Source organism: Melanerpes formicivorus, unplaced genomic scaffold (genome assembly GCF_026170545.1).
Source record: "Melanerpes formicivorus ecotype bairdi unplaced genomic scaffold, bMelFor1.0.p_v2 SCAF_42, whole genome shotgun sequence".
Lineage (NCBI taxonomy): Eukaryota > Metazoa > Chordata > Aves > Piciformes > Picidae > Melanerpes > Melanerpes formicivorus.
The window spans coordinates 3405185-3426047 of NW_027142394.1; the positions used below are offsets into that span (position 1 = coordinate 3405185).

General features: G+C 44.4%; 1 protein-coding gene across 1 annotated transcript in view; it reads right to left on the bottom strand.

Moving 5' to 3' along the window:
- The window catches only part of LOC137451346 (ras-related protein Rab-10-like), a 40702-nt gene that overhangs the window by 9985 nt on the left and 9854 nt on the right, over positions 1-20863 (bottom strand). The window contains exons 2-5 of the mRNA XM_068158762.1: positions 20144-20204; positions 18886-19024; positions 8694-8783; positions 2821-2922 (exon numbers count right to left, since the gene is read on the bottom strand). Of these exons, the coding sequence (XP_068014863.1) occupies positions 2821-2922; positions 8694-8783; positions 18886-19024; positions 20144-20204 (392 nt within the window). The remainder of the gene's footprint in view (positions 1-2820; positions 2923-8693; positions 8784-18885; positions 19025-20143; positions 20205-20863) is intronic.

A 20863-nucleotide genomic window follows, 5' to 3' on the forward strand; every position in this document is an offset into this window, starting at 1 on the left:
GTCAAGCGAGCCAATGGCATCCTGGCTGGGATTAGAAATGCTGTGTCCAGCAGGAGCAGGGAGGTGATTGTCCCCTGGTACTCAGCTCTGCTGAGGTCACTCCTTAAGTGTTGTGTCCAGTTTTGGGCACCTCAATGCAAGAGAGATGTGGAGGTGCTGGAGCCAGTGCAGAGGAAGGTAATGAAGCTGGGGAAGGGTCTAGAGAATAAATCTGATGAGGAGTGACGGAAGGAGCTGGGGATGGTTAGTTTGGGAAAAAGAAGGCTCAGGGGAGACCTCATTGCTCTCTACAATTGCCTGAAGGCACTTTGTGGAAAGGCTCGTGCTGGTCTCTTCCCCCAGGTAATTAGTGATAGAATAAGAGAGAACAGCCTCAAGCTGTGACTGGGTAGGTTTAGACTGGACATTAGGAAACATTCTTTCATGGAAGAAGTGGTCAGGCATTGGAATGGGCTGGGCAGGGAGCTGGTTGAGTCCCCAACCCTGGATGTGTTTAAAGGTGGTTTGAATGTGGTGCTTGGGGATATGGCTTAGGGGTGAACCTTGTAGAGTAGGGCTCTCAGTTGGATTTGGTGTTCCTGAGGGTCTTTTCCAACCTGAGTGTTTCTGTGATTCTGTGAGTGCACAGCTAGATGCTCAAGCACTTCTAACTAAAGCCATGCAGCAGCAGAACATTTTCTACACGGCCTGAATTTGTTTGCATGTCCATACTGGAAACCCCATGAATTTTGAGGAAGGTGGGTAGGAATACTAAAGTTCCACTGGAAGTAAAACAAGTGCAGGCAATCTTCACATGAGAAACACCAGCCCAGCCTGCCTGCACGCTGCAGAGAATTCTCTTGGTTCTTACCCAAACGCACTCTGCAGAAACGCTCGCTTCACAATTTGCCTTTGCAGCAGTGATGATCACAGCTATTGTTTTGTAGTTTCCATGCTTCACACTAACAAATACATTCCCTATTTACAGTCAACAATGTCTTTTTCATGTGTGAGAAAATCAGAGTTATCTTCTTTTGAGACTTTTTGCCAACTGTTCAAGGACCTGTCTCATGGAACATTTCTTACAAGGAAAGGCTGAGAGACCTGGGGCTGTTTAGCCTGGAAAAGGGAAGACTGAGAGGGGATCTTATCAGTGTTTATATGAAGGGTGGGTGTCAAGAAGAAGGTTCCAGGTTCCACCTTTCAGTGGTGTCCTGTGATAGGGCAAGGGCCAACTGCTATGAACTGGAACACAGGAAGTTCCACCTCAACATGAGGAAAAACTTTACTGTGAGGGTAACAGAGCACTGGAGCAGGCTGCCCAGAGAGCTTGTGGACTCTCCTTCTCTCAAGACTTCTCTAGGCTCATCTGGACACGTTCCTGTGTGACCTGGCCTAGGTGATCCTGCTTTGGCAAGGTATTGGACTAGATGATCTCCAGAGGCCCCTTCCAACCCTCACCATTCTATGATTCCTGTTCTATGTCCTATATTCAAGGTGAGGCTCAACAGGGCTCGGGGCAACCTGATCTAGTTGAGGATGTCCCTGCTTACTGAATTGTGGGGTTGGACTAGATGACCCTTAGAGGTCCCTTCCAACCCAACCCATTCTACAATTCTATGATCCTATATTTGACTGCTGAGAGAGTTTCATTTTCATCCTAGAGGAATCAAAAGCGCTTTTTCTTTTGCCCTTTCTTTTTTCTCCCTTTCTCCCCCAAAATAATCAACCACAGCTTGTATTACTGTATAACACAACAGAACCTTGATTTAGCAGCAGTCCAACCCTGAGCTATTATTCTGGCCATCCCCTATGGCTACTTAATCAAAACACTGCAACTTGTGACTTTGTCAGTAATTTTGCTCATTTATCTTTATTATGATTTCAAGAGTACCCGGAATGGAAGGTTAGTTTTGTATAACTAATATTGGTGATGAATGGCAATGATAATGCCTTGCATGAAGAACATCCATTAATGTCTAAAATAATATTATACTGTCTAAAAATAAATTGCAATGCAAAACATTTTCAGAGCTAATTAACAATAATTCAGTCCTACAGAAGTATTGCAGCTCTGAGGGCTAAGGACCTCTAAGCCAACACACTCCATGTAGTTAGAGATGCTGACTCTGACAGCAACAATATTGATTCTAGCACTAATTAACTCAAATCTTTAGGTCCTAGCAACTTCAAACCCACCAGTGAAAATCATCTAAACAAACAGACAGGAACTTTGGATAAAACATTGGACTGCTGCACATGGAAGTTTTGCTCATTCCATCAGCACGCAGCACCTGCACAGTGCAGATATTCTGCTGAAACCTACAGGAAAAAGGAATTTTCCTGGTGCAGAAGTGGAAGTACTCAGAGCTATTCATAGAATTGCTTCATTTGGAAAAGCCCTTTAAGATTATCCAGTCCAACTATTCTCTGATTCTGCCAAAACTGCTGCTAAACCACGTCCCTCAGCACCATAACCCTGCAGCTTTTAAACACCTCCAGGGATGGGGCTTCAATCACCTCCTGGGCAGCCTGTTCCAGTGTTTGAGAACCCTTTCACAGTAAAGAATTTTCTTCTAATGCCCAACCAAAACCTCCCCTGGTGCAACTTGAGGCCATTTGCTCCTTTTCTCCAAACCTCTCCCTTGGAGAAAAGTATGGGAAGGAAAGCCACAAATGCAGTGTTCTCTTCTCCCACAGTTCTTCTCCCTCACCTTCTTCCACTGTATGTCCACAGCTACAGGATCCACAATGTTAAACCTCTTCTGTATTTAAAACCTTGCTCACCCAATCTGTCAGCAAAAATCTCCCATTTTCTTTCTACTCAGAAAACGAGCCTACCTTTTCCAGTATCTCCTCAGTCAAGACTGAGAATGCATCCTCAATGTTCACATTATCTGTAGCACTGGTTTCAAAAAAGGGTATTCCGTGTTCCCAAGCAAGCTGAAAAAACAAATGTAGGCAATGGGATGAGCAGACTTCAGGATAAAACCAAACCAAACCAAACCACCTCCTAATAGTAATAGCAAGTAGTATGGAGCTGTTCTGACAGCTTCTAACATGCCAGATAAACACTGATTAAGTAAATGGCAGCTCAGTAAAGTACTATTCATCCTCAGTCAAATTCCAGGTAACTTAAAGCATTCTTCTTCAATTTTTCTGTATTTTCAAGACAGATTGTTTTGACTTATCTTTACTTGTAAATGAGAGAAGTCGCCAGCAGGTGCATTCACAATGTTTTGATTTATTTAGAAAATGAACTGTCTCCCAGGCAGTTATTTAGAGGAAACTAATGGGAGTGCCTGCAGAAAAGCATAGATAAAAATGTGACAAGAACGGTAGAAAAAGAGGCTTGGTGAAATCAAAAAGGAGATGCTCCTTTTTATCATAAGGAGAGAAACACAGATGTAACAGGCAAGCAAAGAACAGATATGTATGTGAAAATATGCGATGGGAATAGGAGAAGAGAATGAAAACAAATCTGTGAAGACCAAAGCGAAATCAAACCAAACAGAGAACCAACAATACCCTCCTCCCAAACACACCCTTACCCAAAACACCCAAAACCCCCCAGACCTTGAGTACTTCAGCTTACTCTGTATCATGTCACTACATTCTCTACTACATCTATCAGTGCATCCTCATTTTCTCTGTGTACGATACTGATCAAAGAAGATTAATGTACATATTTTTCCAGTTCACCTTGCATACTGCTAACTATTGTAACAAGCAAATCCTCTACCTAGAAGAAAACAAAATCCCAAAAGTCCAGTGTCAAAGCAGCTGGAAATATGAGCACAGCTTGTGTCCAGTTCTGAGCCCCTCAGTTTAAGAAGGACATTGAGACACTCGAAGGTGTCCAGAGAAGGGCAACAAAGTTGGTGAGGGGCTTCAAGCACAGCCCTGTGAGGAGAGGCTGAGGGAGCTGGGGTTGTTTAGCCTGGAGAAGAGGAGGCTCAGGGGAGACCTTATTGCTGTCTACAACTAGCTGAAAGGCAGTTGTAGCCAGGAGGGAGTTGGTCTCTTCTCCCAGGCAACCAGCACCAGAACAAGAGGACACAGTCTCCAGCTGTGCCAGGGGAAGTTTAGGCTGGATGTTAGGAAAAAGTTCTTCCCAGAGAGAGTTGTTAGCCATTGGAATGTGCTGCCCAGGGAGGTGGTGGAGTCACCATCCCTGGAGGTGTTCAAGAGGGGATTGGACGTGGCACTTGGTGCCATGGTTTACTCATGGGGTCTGTGGTGACAGGTTGGACTTGATGATCTTTCAGGTCTCTTCCAACCTTGGTGATTCTGTGCTCCCTGTCATAATGAATCTGGAAAGGCACATTCAGATAATTGCCTTTTTCCCTTTTTTTTTTCTTTTTGCCTTTGGGAGCACCTTGAATTGATCCATAAATAAAATACCTAAATACATTTACAAACCTGTGGGAATTATGCTACTGGGAAATGTTTTATTCTCTCTGAGAACTGTTCGGAGAGGGAGCGCAATAAGCTCAGATCTTACTTACAATAACAACATAAATGTCAGTATCTCTTGCAAGGTGAAATTAATTTCCAGTGGTTCATCTCTTTAAACTCAAAGTATACTTCTTCCTAGCAAAGTGCTGCTGTGATTTCTTAGTACTGAATCAGAGAGATGTGTCTGAAATATTCCTAGAGCTGTGCAGAATGTGCTGGGTTTGGTTTTTTTTCCTCATTTGTATTGTGCTTGTAAAATCAGCTTTGAAGTCAGACACATGAAGTTAGCAAAAGCATTGCATTGCCTCCTTCTGCTATAAAGATTTGATGGGTGAGAACCAGCCACATTCTACCAAGCCACACCATCTTCAACACTTTTCTTTGTCTTTCAGAGAAAAAGATATTGTTACTGGGGAGGGGGAATGAAGGAGCCCAAGAAGGTCGAGTTCCAACATTTGTCAAAGTGAATTAAATGCTATTAACACAGGAAAACACAGTGTTAAAATTAAATGTTGCTTTCTGACTTATCACAATTACATCATTACAGAAAGCAATTTAGAATAAACAAGATCTTTTTTATTTTTCTAAGAGAGCCTTAATATCTCCTGCCAGAAAAGTAGAAGGGCCTACAGAAGTCAACAGCTTAACTTGCCTTGTGATGTGTGGGCCGTAACCCACAAATAGCCCCCAGCTGTCAATGATTTAGAATAAACCAAACCAGGTTGGAAGAGACCTTCAAGATCATCGTGTCCAACCCATCAACCAATCCACCCCACCTAAACAGCTAACCCATGGCACCAAGCAGCCCATCAAGTCTCCTCCTGAACACTTCCAATGATGGTGACTCCACCACCTCCCCAGGCAGTCCATTCCAATGGGCAATCACTCTCTCTGTATAGAACTTCTTCCTAACATCCAACCTGAACCTCCCCTGGTGCAGCCTGAGACTGTGTCCTCTTGTTCTGGTACTGGGTGCCTGGGAGAAGAGACCAACATCTGCCTGTCTACAACCTCCCTTCAGGTAGTTGTAGAGAGTGATAAGGTCACCCCTGAGTCTCCTCTTTTCCAGGCTGAGCAATCCTAGCTCCCTCAGTTTTTCCTCATAGGGCTTGTGTTCCAAACCCCTCACCAACTTCATTGCCCTTCTCTGGCCACCTTCCAGCAAGTCAACATCCTTCCTAAACTGAGGGGCCCAGAACTGGACACAGGACTCGAGGTGTGGCCTAAGCAGTGCAGTGTACAGGGGCAGAATGACCTCCCTGCTCCTGCTGGCCACACTGTTCCTGATGCAGGCCAGGATGCCATTGGCATTTCTCAATATTAAGACTCCACAGTGGCAGATAATGGCCACTCAGTTATGACAGACTGCTCTAGAAATGCCATTCCCTATGAGCCTAGAGGTCTTCTCTGCAAGACTCTGAACAGAACTTACAGAACACTTTTAACTCACAGGGTAATGTGGAATGTATAAGGATGAATTATCATGTGGCAGGCTTAGTATCAAACTCTTCCCCTCTTCATAAGGATATTTTCTTCTTTGGAATGAGAGGAGAAGTGTGATCTCTCTCTCTCTCTGTGCCAATGGGATCTTTCTATTTCTGGTTCAGTCAAGATTGTTTAGCATTTGTAAATCACACTAAAAGAAGCAAAAGTCTAACTGAAAAGCTGCCCTGCCTCAAAACCCAGGAGAAATCTAGAAAACCTGGTGAGGAGGTAGGGATTTACTCCTGAAAAAAAATCCTACCTTGCACGGTAAAGTGTCAGCAAATGTCATGGTTAACACCACATGCCTGCTGCTGCCCTCTTGTGCACATGCACCCAATGCACATGCATTTCTGACTGCACACTGAGTGAGAGCATGCCTGTGCTTCTCACTCCTTACTCCTTGCACACAGACACAGCACATTAACATGGAAAGTGTCTTGCACACAAACAAGAAACCTTCAAGAGTTTCCCTCTAAAAAACAACTTCACCTTTTCACCAGCATTACAAAGTTCCCTGCTCTGGGATCATACTATTGGCAGGAAACGATCAGTGTTCTCTTCTTTAAACTCAAGACATGCTGCCTGACCCCCCATGCCTGAAAGCACATCAGAAGGCTCATTCCAGGTTCCAGACAGTCTGCAGTTACAAAATGTACTGGTACCTAAGACACACTCCCCTGCAACATTTAGTTGTTACCACAATTCTTCTGCCATAGCACAGCTCCTGGCTTTCCTCACCGGTTCTCAGGGAGAGTATTTTACCACTGCCTTTAAAACAGCACTGCCCACCAGTTCCTCCCCTACACATGGCCTGCAAGCATGAACTGTACTGCAGTCTCATCTGTACAACACACAGAGTTAGATCTAGGGGAGCTGGGTGTTCCCTGCATGCATCTGCCTGACCAGTCTTACTTAGGGCTATTCACAGACAACGCAGAGCACCACGCAGAGGCTGCCAGAAGAGTTCTTTACCATCAAGCTGTAGCAAAAAGAATTAAATAATAAAAAATTGATGGGTGGTACCAGAAAAAGGATGCAGAATGTATTATGCATCTCTCCTATGAGGACAGACTGAAGGAGTTGGGGCTGTTCAGCCTGCAGAAGAGAAGGCTCCGAGGTGACCTCATTGTGGCCTTCCAGTATCTGAAGGGGGCCTAAAGGAAGGCTGGGGAGGGACTGCTCAGGATCTCAGGTAGTGATAGGACTAGGGGGAATGGAATGAAGCTGGAGGTGGGGAGATTCAGGCTGGATGGGAGGAGGAGGTTCTTCACCATGAGAGTGGTGAAACCCTGGAATGGGTTGTCCAGGGAGGTGGTTGAGGCCCCATCCCTGGAGGTGTTTAAGCCCAGGCTGGACGAGGCTCTGGCCAGCCTGATCTAGTGTGGGGTGTCCCTGCCCATGGCCGTGGGGTTGGAAGTGGATGATCCTCGTGGTCCCTTCCAACCCTGACTGATACTATGATACTATGATTATGCATGAAATGTTAGCAACTCCCATTAGAAGAGCACTCTGAAAATGCAGGCACTACAATCTTTTTAGCTTTACCTGAAAAATGTAAGAATTCTATCCTCACAGCTGCAACTTTAAAAGTACATTTTAACCTTTAAAATCAAAATCAGTCTACTAAAAAGAGATCAGCTAAGGGCTGCTTAATGTATTTCTGCTCATATGTTGTAAAAACCTCAACACCCAGAACCCCATAACTGCCTTCTGGAGCAATTCCTACCAGAATTTTTCAAAGTGAGAAGCTTTCTGTCATATTCAGTGGAACATATTAAGATACTCAGGAGAACCCAAAGAAAATAAAGAAATCAACAGAATCACAGAATCACCAAGGTTAGAAGAGACCTCAAAGATCATCAAGTCCAACCTGTCACCACAGACCCCATGAGTAAACCATGGCACCAAGTGCCACGTCCAATCCCCTCTTGAACACCTCCAGGGATGGTGACTCCACCACCTCCCGGGGCAGCACATTCCAATGGCTTTAAGTAAAATTCCTTTAAACAGATTTGACAAAGCCATCTTGGCACACAAAGTCAAAAGAAATTTTGCTCCTGACTTCAGCCAACACCTGAATTAGTTAAATCTCAAAGAAAAGGGTGGCAGGAAGGGAAGGGGATACTTCTGTTATATTTGCTGTGTCAATAAACAAAATGATAGGTAATTATTATTGTTCTAGTCAAGTTATCTTCACAATCAGGCCCCAAATTACACCAGAAGGTGGAACCCAAGAGGACTGGAAGAATTTATTGCAGGAGGAGTCAGTCAGTAAAACTTACTTCCTTTTATTTATTAATAATGCCTAGTTATTTATTTGTTTACTGCACCCAAATGCTATGTCCATGTACTCCACTTTGGAGACCACTGTGGCAGTTTTAGGCTATGACTTTAAAAGTTAGCTGCAGAATTCAAGTAGGAAAGTGGAGAAATATAAACAATTCACAGCTGGGTGTAAAAAGGAAAACAAAAGATTATTCTAAATGAATTTCATTGGCCAGATGTGGGAGATGTACCCTAGCAGTCTCTCACATTCCACTTCATTCCTTTCCTTCTGGTCTGGCCACCTGGCTGCTTTTGCTGGTCTGGAAAGAATCTTATCATTATTGACCTTGCAGATAAGGAGGTTAATGATGCTTTGAACTAACAGTTCTCCTAAGATCTTTCTCTTTTCTTCTAATTAGAATAGAATAGAATAGAATAGAATAGAATAGAATAGAATAGAATAGAATAGAGCAGGTTGGAAGAGAAATACCAATGATCAGTGATACCTTTTCTCCTTTCTGTTTTGGAACTACACGTTCTGACTCCTTATCACACTTGTTGCCCAGCAGTATTACGTCCACTTCATCACCTGCTTTCTAAAAGAGAACCAGCATTAATAAGCGTCAGGTAAGAAGAAAGCAATCCACCAACCCCGTCACCTTCAGCTCACACTATCCTTCAACACTTTATTTCCTTGAAAGTAAAGGCTAAATTCTCTCCTGACCTTTTCATCTGTGGAAATATTTTCCATCATTTACTGGGATTTGGAGGAAAACAGCAAGATTGCAAAGAGCAGGGAGAAAAAAAAAGCCACTTACAAGTGCAGGGCATAATTTGTAACCTCTTTCATAGGATATAAAGTATATGGTGCATGGGCACCATCTTCTGATGAACGCTCCATCCTGAGGCTTTAAAAGTGACTGGAAATGCCCCAAATTCACAGACACTGCCCTTCCTAAAGTAATGGGTTCATGGATTAGCAATTTAGTCTGGTCTACATCCAGTGCTCAAGTCAAAAGGAAGGAATTTGCTGCACCTGAAAGAGCACCTCTCTGCGCTTCACTTTTGCACACAGACGGTAAAATCACATTCAAAGTGTTCAAGCTCAACATAAAAGTTTGATCATTCCAAGACACTTAGAAGGCAGCAATAATGAAGTAAAATTTTAAAACCTCATTGATTTCCAAAGGAAGAAAAATCTAGCTTTTGACCTTGCCTCCATCCTCCGTTCCACTAATCCAGTTACGTACACGATGACTCCAAAATGCACTGGGTGCTTTACATCAGTGTTATTTTAAGATAAGCCATTGTAACTATACATGACTGGAATAATGACAGGGAAAGAGAACACTTTCTTCTGCAACAGCATGTGGAGTTGGAAAGCTGACATTTGTTGTGAAAATCATGGCATTTATAACCGCTTCCGATGCTTAAGTGGAGGAACCTGGAGGGTCTCAATCCAGAAACAGTTAAAGCTAATGTGGGCTGATCCCATGGCTTGTATTCTGAATGCACATCCTCACACAGCTTCTCTGATGACTCAAAAAGCCTGGGGTCATGCTGCAGATCTCTCTACAAGGTCACTGGTGGAATCTCTGACCAAAGTCTCAATTTTTCTAGCTTTGCCATAAGACAAAACCAGGCACAGACAATCATCTTCCCCAGAGCTCACACACATGCACACAGACGCAGACTGGACCTTCAAAGGCCATCTTGTCCAACCCCCCTGCACTCAGCAGGGACACCTCCAACCAGATCAGGCAGCCCAGGGCCACATCAAGTCTGGTCTTGAATGTCTGCAGGGATGGGCCCTCAACCACATGTCCCTCCCTTCAAAAGCACCACAAAGGAAAACCTTTATTTATTAAAGGCTGAGAGAATCATTCTTTTCAGTCTATTTGGACTCTTACCACTAAGTTCCCTCTTTTGAGGAGCACAGCAGTAGGCACAATTTATTATTAAGGAACAGGATTTCATTTATTATTTTTTTTTAATCCACTCTCATTTTTAGAGTCAGCTAATCTCATTTTATACCCACAGCTGATGTTCAAGATAATGCAGTATTAAAATGAAGTAAGTTCATCATAAGAGTACAAAGTACAGGCCTAAAATAATGAATCAATCTAACCTGGATTAATAGACCAAAATGTTGGCTGTTTCAGAATGCACTGAAGCTTTACTCATTAAGGTCAATGGTTCTCCTACATAAAATTACATACATCAGTCCCTAAAATAGGGTAAACAGACAATTTAATCTCATCACATAGCCAACTTTTTCAGCCTATGTGTAGCTGATGGTTCTAAAAGTGGTATTTGACTTTCCTCTGAAATAAAAGGTCAAGGGGAAAAGCTAGCACACTTTCTGTGGGAAACCTTGAAACTCAGCCTGTCAGTGGACTGCTGTGCAAACAGCCTCAGTTTTTGCAGTAGGAGTGTTCCTCCTAAACAGCTTCAAACAGTGACAACACTTAAAGGAGGTTAGGATTACCAGACCACTAGGTATTTATTTCAGCAAATAACTATTATTTTCACATTAATATAGTGTGATAACATATTCTCACTTTGACTGCATCCTTAGAATCACAGAATGGCTTAGCTTGGAAAAGATCACTAAGATCGAGTCCAGCCATCGACCTAACACCACCATGGCCCCAGCTGCCACATGCACACGTTTCTTGAACAGCTCTGGGGATGGTGACTCCACCACCTCCCTCCACAGCCTGTTCCAATGGCTGACCATGCTTGCAGTAAAGACAACCTAAATCTCCCCTGGCACAATTTGAGGCCATTTCCCCTCATCCTATCACCTGGTACTAGGGAGAAGAGACCAACCCACACCTCACTGCCATCTCCTTTCAGGGAGTTGCAGAGAGCAATGAGGTCTCCCCTCAGCCTCTTCTTCCCCAGGCTAAAGCACCCCATCACCAAAGCACTGCAAGCTTTATTTAAAGATCACAGAATCACCAAGGTTGGAAGAGATCTCAAAGATCATCAAGTCCAACCTGTCACCACAGACCTCATGATTAAACCATGGCACCAAGTGCCACATCCAATCCCCTCTTGAACACCTCCAGGGATAGTGACTCCACCACCTCCCTGGGCAGCACATTTCAATGGCCAGTTTCTCTCTCTGTGAAGAACTTTCTCCTCACCTCAAGCCTAAACTTGCCCTGGAGCAGCTTGAGACTGTGTCCTCTTGTTCTGGTGCTGGTTGCCTGGGAGAAGCAATAAGGTCTCCCCTGAACCTCCTCTTCTCCAGGCTAAACAACCCCAGCTCCCTCAGCCTCTCCTCAGAGGGCTGTGCTTGAGGCCTCTCCCCAGCCTCGCTCCCCTTCTCTGGACACATCCAAGAGTCTCAATGTCCTTGCAGCTTCCTGCTTTTAGAAAATTAAAGACTCCACACCAAATGACATCCATTTTAAATTCTGAAACCTGATTATGTAAAAGAAGTCTTAAAAAGAAGTCAATCTGAGCAAGCAAGAAGCCTGCCCATGTGCTCAGCTGGCACAAAAACTGCAGAGGTACACTGATTTGGATTGACCAAAAAAATGTAGCTCTTCAAGTGCTTCCCAAAACTCACTGTGTATTTTCATCCTCTTTTATTTATAGCTCAGGAATAAGCTTTCCAAATGCAAAAATCTATGGCTAAAAAGAGGATTCTTATTTTACAGTTGTTAAAATGCTATTACACAAGTTGGCACTGACTAAGCCAATAAGAGTCAGGAAACATTTTTAGCCTATCTGATGGAAAAATACTATTACAAATGTCACCAATTTCATCAAGGCAGAAAGACATTATGCTTTTAAGAAAGAAAATTTAAAGCTGCTTTGGTATCTCCAAAACCCATCCAGAGTTTTGGTTCACTCTCCTCTGGCTTTAACATTTCAAAGCTCACATTTCACTGAAAGAGGAAATAAAACTAACCTGAAATAAGAGAAAGTCTAGCCTGCTTGTAAACCATGCCTAAAGAGGAAATATCAGCACTAGGTTTGTCTCAAAAATTGGAGCCAAGAGATTCATTGAGACTGACTTAGTTTTCTGAAGCATTTAGCAGAGCTTGGAGTCATCAGATTTTTGGCAAAAAGACTTTTATTTGCCTTGGGTTCTCCAGCAGCTGGAGTTAGTGGTGGCAGAAGCCAGGCTGCTGTGACCAGTGGTGGAAGAAGGGAACACCTTCATACATACAAACATAGCAGCAACCAGTCTCTGGACTCTTGCACCAGGCTTTAGCAGCCTGCTCTGACAGAAGCCATCCATTCACACCCTTCACTCAGCTTTCACCCAGCCTGTGCTTCACCAACCAGGTAAGCACTCAACTCACTGCTTGACTATGTGGCTGTTAACAGAAACCAAAAATGCTAAAGGGAAGTCTCTGGCTCATCCCTTTTGTATGCAGGTCCCCCCTCATCCCCCCACTCCCAGTGTTAGGGGTCTTCTCCTGCACTTGTTCCCATTTTACTGGGAAAGCTATTTCACAGAAGAGCTGTGTCAGAAGTAGCACAGACACCTTTAATGAAAGACAACTACATTCCATCTGCATTTACAGGTTATTGGAAGAAAGTATCTCTTCACTTTTAAATGGTGAGCACAGACCCTAAGAGGGCCTCCACCTGTCCTGCAGCAAACTGGCTGTGATGAGCCAGAGCTCATCCGGACTCCCTGCAGCTGCCCAGCCATGGACATGAACTCACCACCTTGCACCTCCACCACATTCCCAGGGCATGGCTGTGCAGGGTTGCACAACTGTTTACAGTTTGAATCCTAGAATGGCTCGGGTTGGAAGAGACCTTAAAGATCATCTAGTCCCAACAGCCTGTCATGGGCAGGGAGACCTCCTACTAGATCAGGTTGCTCAAGGCTCCTTCCAAGCTGGCTTTGAACACTTCCAGGGTTGAAAAGGAAAGAGAAGTTTGCTTGCAGGTTGAAACAGTAAAAGAACCCGGATCTGATAAATGTACTAAGGGCAATGCTTAACTGTTTGTGTTTGAGGAAGAAATGTAGCATTAATGTAATTTTTGAGGTCTGAAAAGGAGACAGAAGTATGCATGGTCACGCAGCAGTGCTGAGCAAGGACATGAAGGTAGGAAGTTTCTTCCTCCTACTCCCCAGACAATGACACCAGAAGCTGATTCTTTGCATTAACAATGAATAATTTGGTAGGAAGACACTCTCACCACGTCCACATGGGCAGTGTGCACGTTATAATTCCCACACACACATCTCTCTGTGTCTATTCTCCTGACACAGGATAACCTCAGTTACAAATGCCTCGTTGCCAGCACTTCAGCAGAATTGCCCAAATGACAGAACTTGCCTATTAGCACACTTAGACTTGGCTAGATATAAACCAATTCATCCTCAAACTCATCTAGGACTAAAGATAAACCAATTTAGCAGAGTGACAAGAACAAGACTTTTCAGTTCTAATCAGAGTCATAACAACAAACCCATCAGGAAGCAGAACAGTTTGATGCCTCTGGCACCAAGCTTTAGCACTCAGATAAAGACAAATCAGACCAGTCTGAAACAAAGGTAACTTTGATAACCATTTTGCTGTGATGCTTTTAGTTAAATATGATGCAGAAACACTGATCACCAGCCCATGTTCCCAACTCTCAGATGCATCTAAGGCACGTACCCAGAAGAGGGCACTATAAAAAAACAGCAGTAACCCAACACAGCCACAGCCTGGTTGAGGACTCACTTCTTTCACACAGCATAAAGAGAAAGCTGATATAGTCCAAGAACACTAAATTATGTCCCCAAGGCTTGCTACTACTGCATGAGAAAATTAATCTGTCTTCCCCATGCAGAAAATTCTGTGCTAGCAGAGAATTTCTAGCAGATAATCATTAGGGAATGATCTTTATGCCACTCCAGCACAATGAAAACCAGTCTGCTGTAGTTAAAAAGAAATCTAGGGTCTACAATCGATGTCAAGAGTTCTTGGAGACCCAGATGCCATGTGTGAGTCACAGAATTGTTTAAGCTGGCAAGGATCTCTGCAAGTCATCTGATCTAATGCTCTGCTCACAGAAGGACCAACTTTAAAGTCAGGTCAGGTAGCTCAAGACCCTGTTGAACTGGGGTTTAAGCATCTCCAGAGCCTCTCTGGGCAGCTGTTTGAGCACCTGAGCACGCTACTGTGAGGAAATTTTTGCCCATGTGTTAGCTGCAATCCTGTTCAAAACATCCTGAAAAGCACTGGATTCTGCAGATGGATTTGGCACACCATTACCTGTGTTCAATTTTTAAAGGCCAAACAGACTCAGCCTTTCAGAACAGCCACACACAACAGCTAAAAACCACACCAGCAGATAAGAGCAACACCTTAAGCTGGACAATCCTGTGAATAAAGAATGGCTTCAGGCTCTAAGGTAATTTCCCTGCAATTATCATGCTCCTAATGAGTGCATTACCAATCCAATATACCTGTACAGGATTTGCCAATAATGTCCTAAGATATTAATTAATCTGTGAGTATATTTTTCTAGCAGGCTTTTTAAAGTGCAGTCACGTTACTTAGTGTCCTCCAGTAACAAAAGCTAATTTCACAACAATACAGACAGGGCAGCAGATTTATGTCTTGAACTTCCTTGAACAATAATTCATTTTTAATAGGAAAGTTGCTGTATACTTAAAATAATTGAAATACAATGAGCACATTATTGGTAATCTGCTTGTAATAGCCCTGACTGGCTTGCTTTTGTAAAATCAATGGAGTTTTTAGGAGTGCTAAATTGCTTAGATTGTCATTTTCAACTGTGGTAAAAATGGCTTAGCACACTCACAAAGGTGTTTGAAAACTTTGTTTAAAACCTTATGTACAGAGAATTGAAAAAAAATGCAAGTGCAAGAACTGACTTGAGTCCATCATCAATAAATTTGCAGATGGCACCAAGTTGGGAGCAGGTGTTGATCAGTTAGAGGGTAGAAGGGCTCTCCAGAGGGACCTTGACAGGCTGGACACATGGGCAGAGTCCAACAGGATGACATTCAACAAGTCCAAGTGCCGAGTGCTGCACTTTGGTCACAACAACCCCATGCAGAGCTACAGGCTGGGGTCAGAGTGGCTGAGAGCAGCCAGGAGGAAAGGGAGCTGTGGGTACTGGTTGACAGCAGCTGAACAGGAGCCAGCAGTGTGCCCAGGTGGCCAAGAAGGCCAATGGCATCCTGGCCTGAATCAGGAATAGTGTGGCCAGCAGGAGCAGGGAAGTCATTGTGCCCTGTACTCAGCACTGGTTAGGCCACACCTTGAGTCCTGTGTCCAGTTCTGGGCCCCTCAGTTTAAGAAGGACATTTGAGCCTCTTGAACATGTCCAGAGAAGAGCAACAAGGCTAGGGAGAGGCCTCAAGCACAAGCCCTAGGAGAGGCTGAGGGAGCTGGGATTGTTTAGCCTGGAGAAGAGGAGGCTCAGGGGAGACCTTATTGCTGTCTACAACTACCTGAAGGGAGGCTGTAGCCAGGAAAGGGCTGGTCTCTTCTCCCAGGCAACCAGCACCAGAACAAGAGGACACAGTCTCAAGCTGCACCAGGGGAAGTTTAGGCTTGAGGTGGGGAGAAAGTTCTTCACAGTGAGAGAAATTGGCCATTGGAATGTGCTGCCCGGGGAGGTGGTGGAATCACCATCCCTGGAGGTGTTCAAGAGGGGATTGGACGTGGCACTTGGTGCCATGGTTTAGCGGTCATGAGGTCTTGGGTGATAGGTTGGACTCGATGATCTCTGAAGTCTTTTCCAACCTTATTGATTCTATGATTCTATGGTATAGTCCTTTGTCTGGTCCAGGTGGAAGCTTTGCATTGCCTGTTAGCCTGGTGTTTAATGGAACCTCTCTCTGCTTCCCTTTTCAAACTGTATTTCATCAGGATCTCAGGTAGTGATAGGACTAGGGAGAATGGAATGAAGCTGGAGGTGGGGAGATTCAGGCTAGATGTGAGGAGGAGGTTCTTCACCATGAGAGTGGTGAAACCCTGGAATGGGTTGTCCAGGGAGGTGGTCGAGGCCCCATCCCTGGAGGTGTTTAAGCCCAGGCTGGATGAGGCTCTGGCCAGGCTGATCTAGTGTGGGGTGTCCCTGCCCATGGCAGGGGGCTTGGAACTAGATGATCCTTGTGGTCCCTTCCAACCCTGAATGATACTATGATCTTTCTACACTTACATATTCAAAGGCTGTTGTAGGAACAGCCACTTTGATACTGGGCATGTGTGGGGAATTAAATACTGGTTTGCATTCACAGACCACAGTAAATGCAGGGAATGTCCTCAACCTCCACCAAGTAATTAATTTTCATGAAATGCCCTGTGTTTTAACAGTTACTGCTTAAAAACATTTCTTCTGCAATGAATGGCCCCATATATTTTCAGCAAGACACTTCAGAAATTGATATCCCACTAGGACTAAATTAAATTTTTTACTATTATCTAGCTCTATTGCAACACTCACTAATTGCTAATCCTCAGACTGGTACAATCAATCATGCCATTTACATTCCCAGAAATTGTTTTAAATTGAGGGGGGTCTCCATTTTTTAGATTTTGAATTACAAAATCCCTTCAGGGGTTAAGACTAAACAATCTAAATATTAATAATTTGAGTATGCTCAAGCGTTGAAGTGTCATGAGCAGGAAGCAGGCTGGTGCAGGTGTCAGTTGCTGATTGACTGGAAGAGATCTGAGCCTGTACAGGTCCTTCAAGAGCTACTCCCATCCTTCCCTGCAGCCTCCCTCCACCATACAGTCCTGATCATTTCTTTGTGTCCATGGTTGTGCATTACAGCCCACTGAATCAACCATCCTGCTGACCTGATTCAGGATGACAGGAAAAATGGTCCCTTTGGAGGCAGTGGGATGACACTGGGGCATTGGGGTCAGAGTGGCTGGAGAGCTCCCAAACAGAGAGGGACCTGGGGGTACTGATCGACAGCCGCCTGAATATGAGCCAGCAGTGTGCCCAGGTGGCCAGGAGGGCCAATGGCATCCTGGCCTGCATTAGGAATAGTGTGGCCAGCAGGAGCAGGGAGGTCATTGTGCCCCTGGACTCTGCACTAGTTAGGCCACACCTTGAGTACTGTGTCCAGTTCTGGGCCCCTCAATTTAAGAAGGACATTGAGAGACTTGAACGTGTCCAGAGAAGGGCAACAAGGCTGGGGAGAGGCCTTGAGCACAGCCCTATGAGGAGAGGCTGAGGGAGCTGGGGTTGTTTAGCCTGGAGAAGAGGAGGCTCAGGGGTGACCTCATTGCCCTCTACAACTACCTGAAAGGTGGTTGTAGCCAGAAGGGGGTTGGTCTCTTCTCCCAGGCAAGCAGCACCAGAACAAGGGGACACAGTCTCAAGCTGTACCAGGGGAGGTTTAGACTCAAGGTGAGGAGAAAGTTCTTCACCGAGCAAGTCATTTGTCATTGGAATGTGCTGCCCAGGGAGGTGGTGAAGTCACCATCCCTGGAGGTGTTCAAGAGGAGATTGGATGTGGCACTTGGTGCCATGGTCTAGTCATGGGGTCTGTGTTGATAGGTTGGACTCGATGATCCTCAAGGTCCTTTCCAACCTAAGTTATACTGTGATACTGTGAAGACAGATCAGCATTTTATGTATGAATTCACACAAACAGACAGATGTATGAGTACACACATATCTATAAAGGGATATCTATGGATCATCCACATCAGCAGTTTCAGATAACAATAAACCTACTGCCATACTGTTCTACTCTAAAACTTCCACTGCTTAAGAGGGAACACATCAAGAGAGACCTTAGCAATTGAGAATCAGGTGCAGGGTTACAGGCAGCTGTATGACCAGATGTCTAAGGGCCTGTCCCTTCCTCCCTCCATGGCTCCTCCCTCCAGTACTCACAGTTCTTCTGGCCTTCCTACTCCTGGGTGTTTTACTCTGTGTCTGCTTCACTGTCAGAGTCTTCTATGAACCTCTTGAACTCACTGATGGAGCAGAAAACATCCAACTGGATTTGCTGGGTTAGTTTTCTCCCATGTTAGAAAGAAGAGTGCACCTCAGAGAGCTCTGAAAAGTTCTAGAAGCAGCAGCAGAGTAGGAACCAACATTCAGGAGCAGGAAGGGAGGTGGGAACACACTCCCTGCCTGGCAGCCACAGGTTGCTGAATCACTTCCTATGTCACATGAAAGCACATGTTTCTGGCTGCACCATCACAAGCCGCTGAGCTGACCGACAGCTCACTGCCACCACAAAGGGATTCTCCTTCTCCTCCCCCCATCCCTCCCTCTTGAAACCCTCCCTCAAAGGGAATATCCAGCCTTTAATTGAGTTGTTTCTTTTGCTTCTTGGGATGAGGTAACTACACTAAAAGTAAAGAAATGAGGAAAGGGCAATCACTGGCTGTGATATGGAATTTTGATGTGGAAGCCAGTTAAAATCCTGGTGTGAGCTCACAGGGATTCACCTGTGGTAGGCACCCCAGGGACCCCCTGTGTTCTAGAACTACTTCTGAAAAAACTCCTGCAGCACCATGGGCTTGTCCTGGGTAATCTACACTGTTTTCCAGTTTCAGCTAACAGCAATCCCACTAACATACAGCATGCTGAGTTATAGGCAGGAAATTCTGGTTAAAAGCATACAGCTCGTGGAACAAGAATAAATCTCATGCAGTCACCTGACATATTAACAGCAATAACTTGTTAACTACCTTCAGTAAGAGACCAACCACTTTTAGAGAGATTTACCTCATAGATGTCTTTCATCCAGGTGGTTATACTTTGAAAACTGGCCAGATTTGTGATGTCATACACAAGGACAAAGCCTTGTGCACCACGAAAATAGCTGGTGCTCAGCGTATGGAATCGTTCCTGACCAGCAGTGTCCCTGAAAGAAAGGGGAAGAAATCACAGACAGGCAAAGAAAAGAAAACACCCTTTTATTTTAAGGAGTATTGTCCAGATTTAGAATGGTGTAGCATTCAAAAGAAAAGAAAATACACAGGGAGTAGAAAGAGGAGAGGAAATCTGGGTGACAGATACAGCAGTGAAAGAAACACACTGGAACTGTTCCGAACTTGGAGTGCAACTTCAAGCCCACCACTGCTTCTTTAGAAACAGAGCTGCTGGAGGGAATCCAGAGGAGGGCCACATAGATAATCCAAGGGCTAGAACACCTCTGCTCTGAGGACTGACTGAGGGACCTAGGGTTGTTCAAGCTAGAGAAGAGAAGACTCTGGGGAGGCTTATTTGTAGCTGCCTTTCAATACCTGAAGGCATCCTACAGGAAGGCTGAAGAGGGACTTTTCATAACAGTGTCTGGCAGTAGGACAAGGGGGAATGGTTTTAAGCTGAGGAACAGTAGGGTTAGACTGGATTTTAGGAAGAAGTTCTTCAGTACATGGGTGGTGAGACTCTGGAATAGGCTGCCCAGGGTAGTTGTGGATGCTTCCTTCCTGGGGATGTTCAAGCCCAGGTTGGATGAGGCTGTGAGCAGCTGAATCTAGCTTAGAGGCTAGCTGAGAGGTTGAAGTAGATGATCTCTAGGGTCCCTTCCAACCTAAGCCATTCTGTGATTAAAAGCAGTACAATTCAGGTGAGTTCAAGCACTGCAGCAGTCAGATGACATCCCTGTGCAAAGTGTGACACAAAGAGCAAACCAGTTTAGATGGAAGGTAGGTTTGGGGAGAAAGCCAGAAAGCACAGGGATGCTTTGTCACTTTCCTCGGTGTTCCTGCACAATTAAATCTACTTAGCACGGATCACAGATCTGTGCTGTTTGTACTCTGCAAGTTCTACTGATACAACAACCTAGCAGCAACCTTCTTTTTAACTTACATCAGTTGCTGCAAAAAAATATGCTCCCCTAGGCCAAAACTCAAATTTCTAAAATGACCTAGTAGGAAAATCTGCACTTTAGGAAGACAGACAATTAAAAGCAGATGAGATTCTTCATGCTCTGATGTACTTTAGTTGGCTCTCATTTGTGATATAAATTAAAACTTACCATATTTGAAGTTTCACTCTTGTACCATTAAATGTTATTGCCTTCACTTTAAAATCGATGCCTAGAAGAAAGGAGAGAATCTGTTAGCCTTTCTCGTGATAACGTGGATTCCCTGTGAAGATTGTTTCTTATCTCTTGTTACCATGCAATTCTGAGCAGAAAGTGAGAAGGAACTCTATCAAACAAAGGATAACAAGCCAACCACAGACGTTCAGATGGAAGTCGTGCAAGGATAACGCTCCACGGTGCCAAGACATTACAGCAGTATGACACAAAGCAATGGTGGGGAGCAGGTCAACACTGAGGTGCAGATACCCTGAAACTACATGTAGGTGTTTCCACAAACAGGCAAGTGGCATGGCAGCAGTTTCATGCCCTGTGCACAATAATACTTGGAAAATACATTGGTGATTCCTGTTGTTTCCAGTTCTATCTCAACAGTGTGACAGCTATGAATGGACAGGCAGGAATGCTTACAGAGCTGTTGCATGTGCAACACCACTTTTCAGTCCTTCCAAATCCCTAGGGAAAAAAATATCTGGGATTACATGAACAGGAACAAAAATTAGCTGTACTAATTGAATGCAAAGGGGAAACACACATTGGATTTCATTGAAAATGAAGAGGACTCTCTCTCCACAGCCTTAACCACTGTGCATCCCAGATCCAGAGTGACAAAAACAATCAAACATTAGCTCTTGAAACCATTGCAGGATGTCA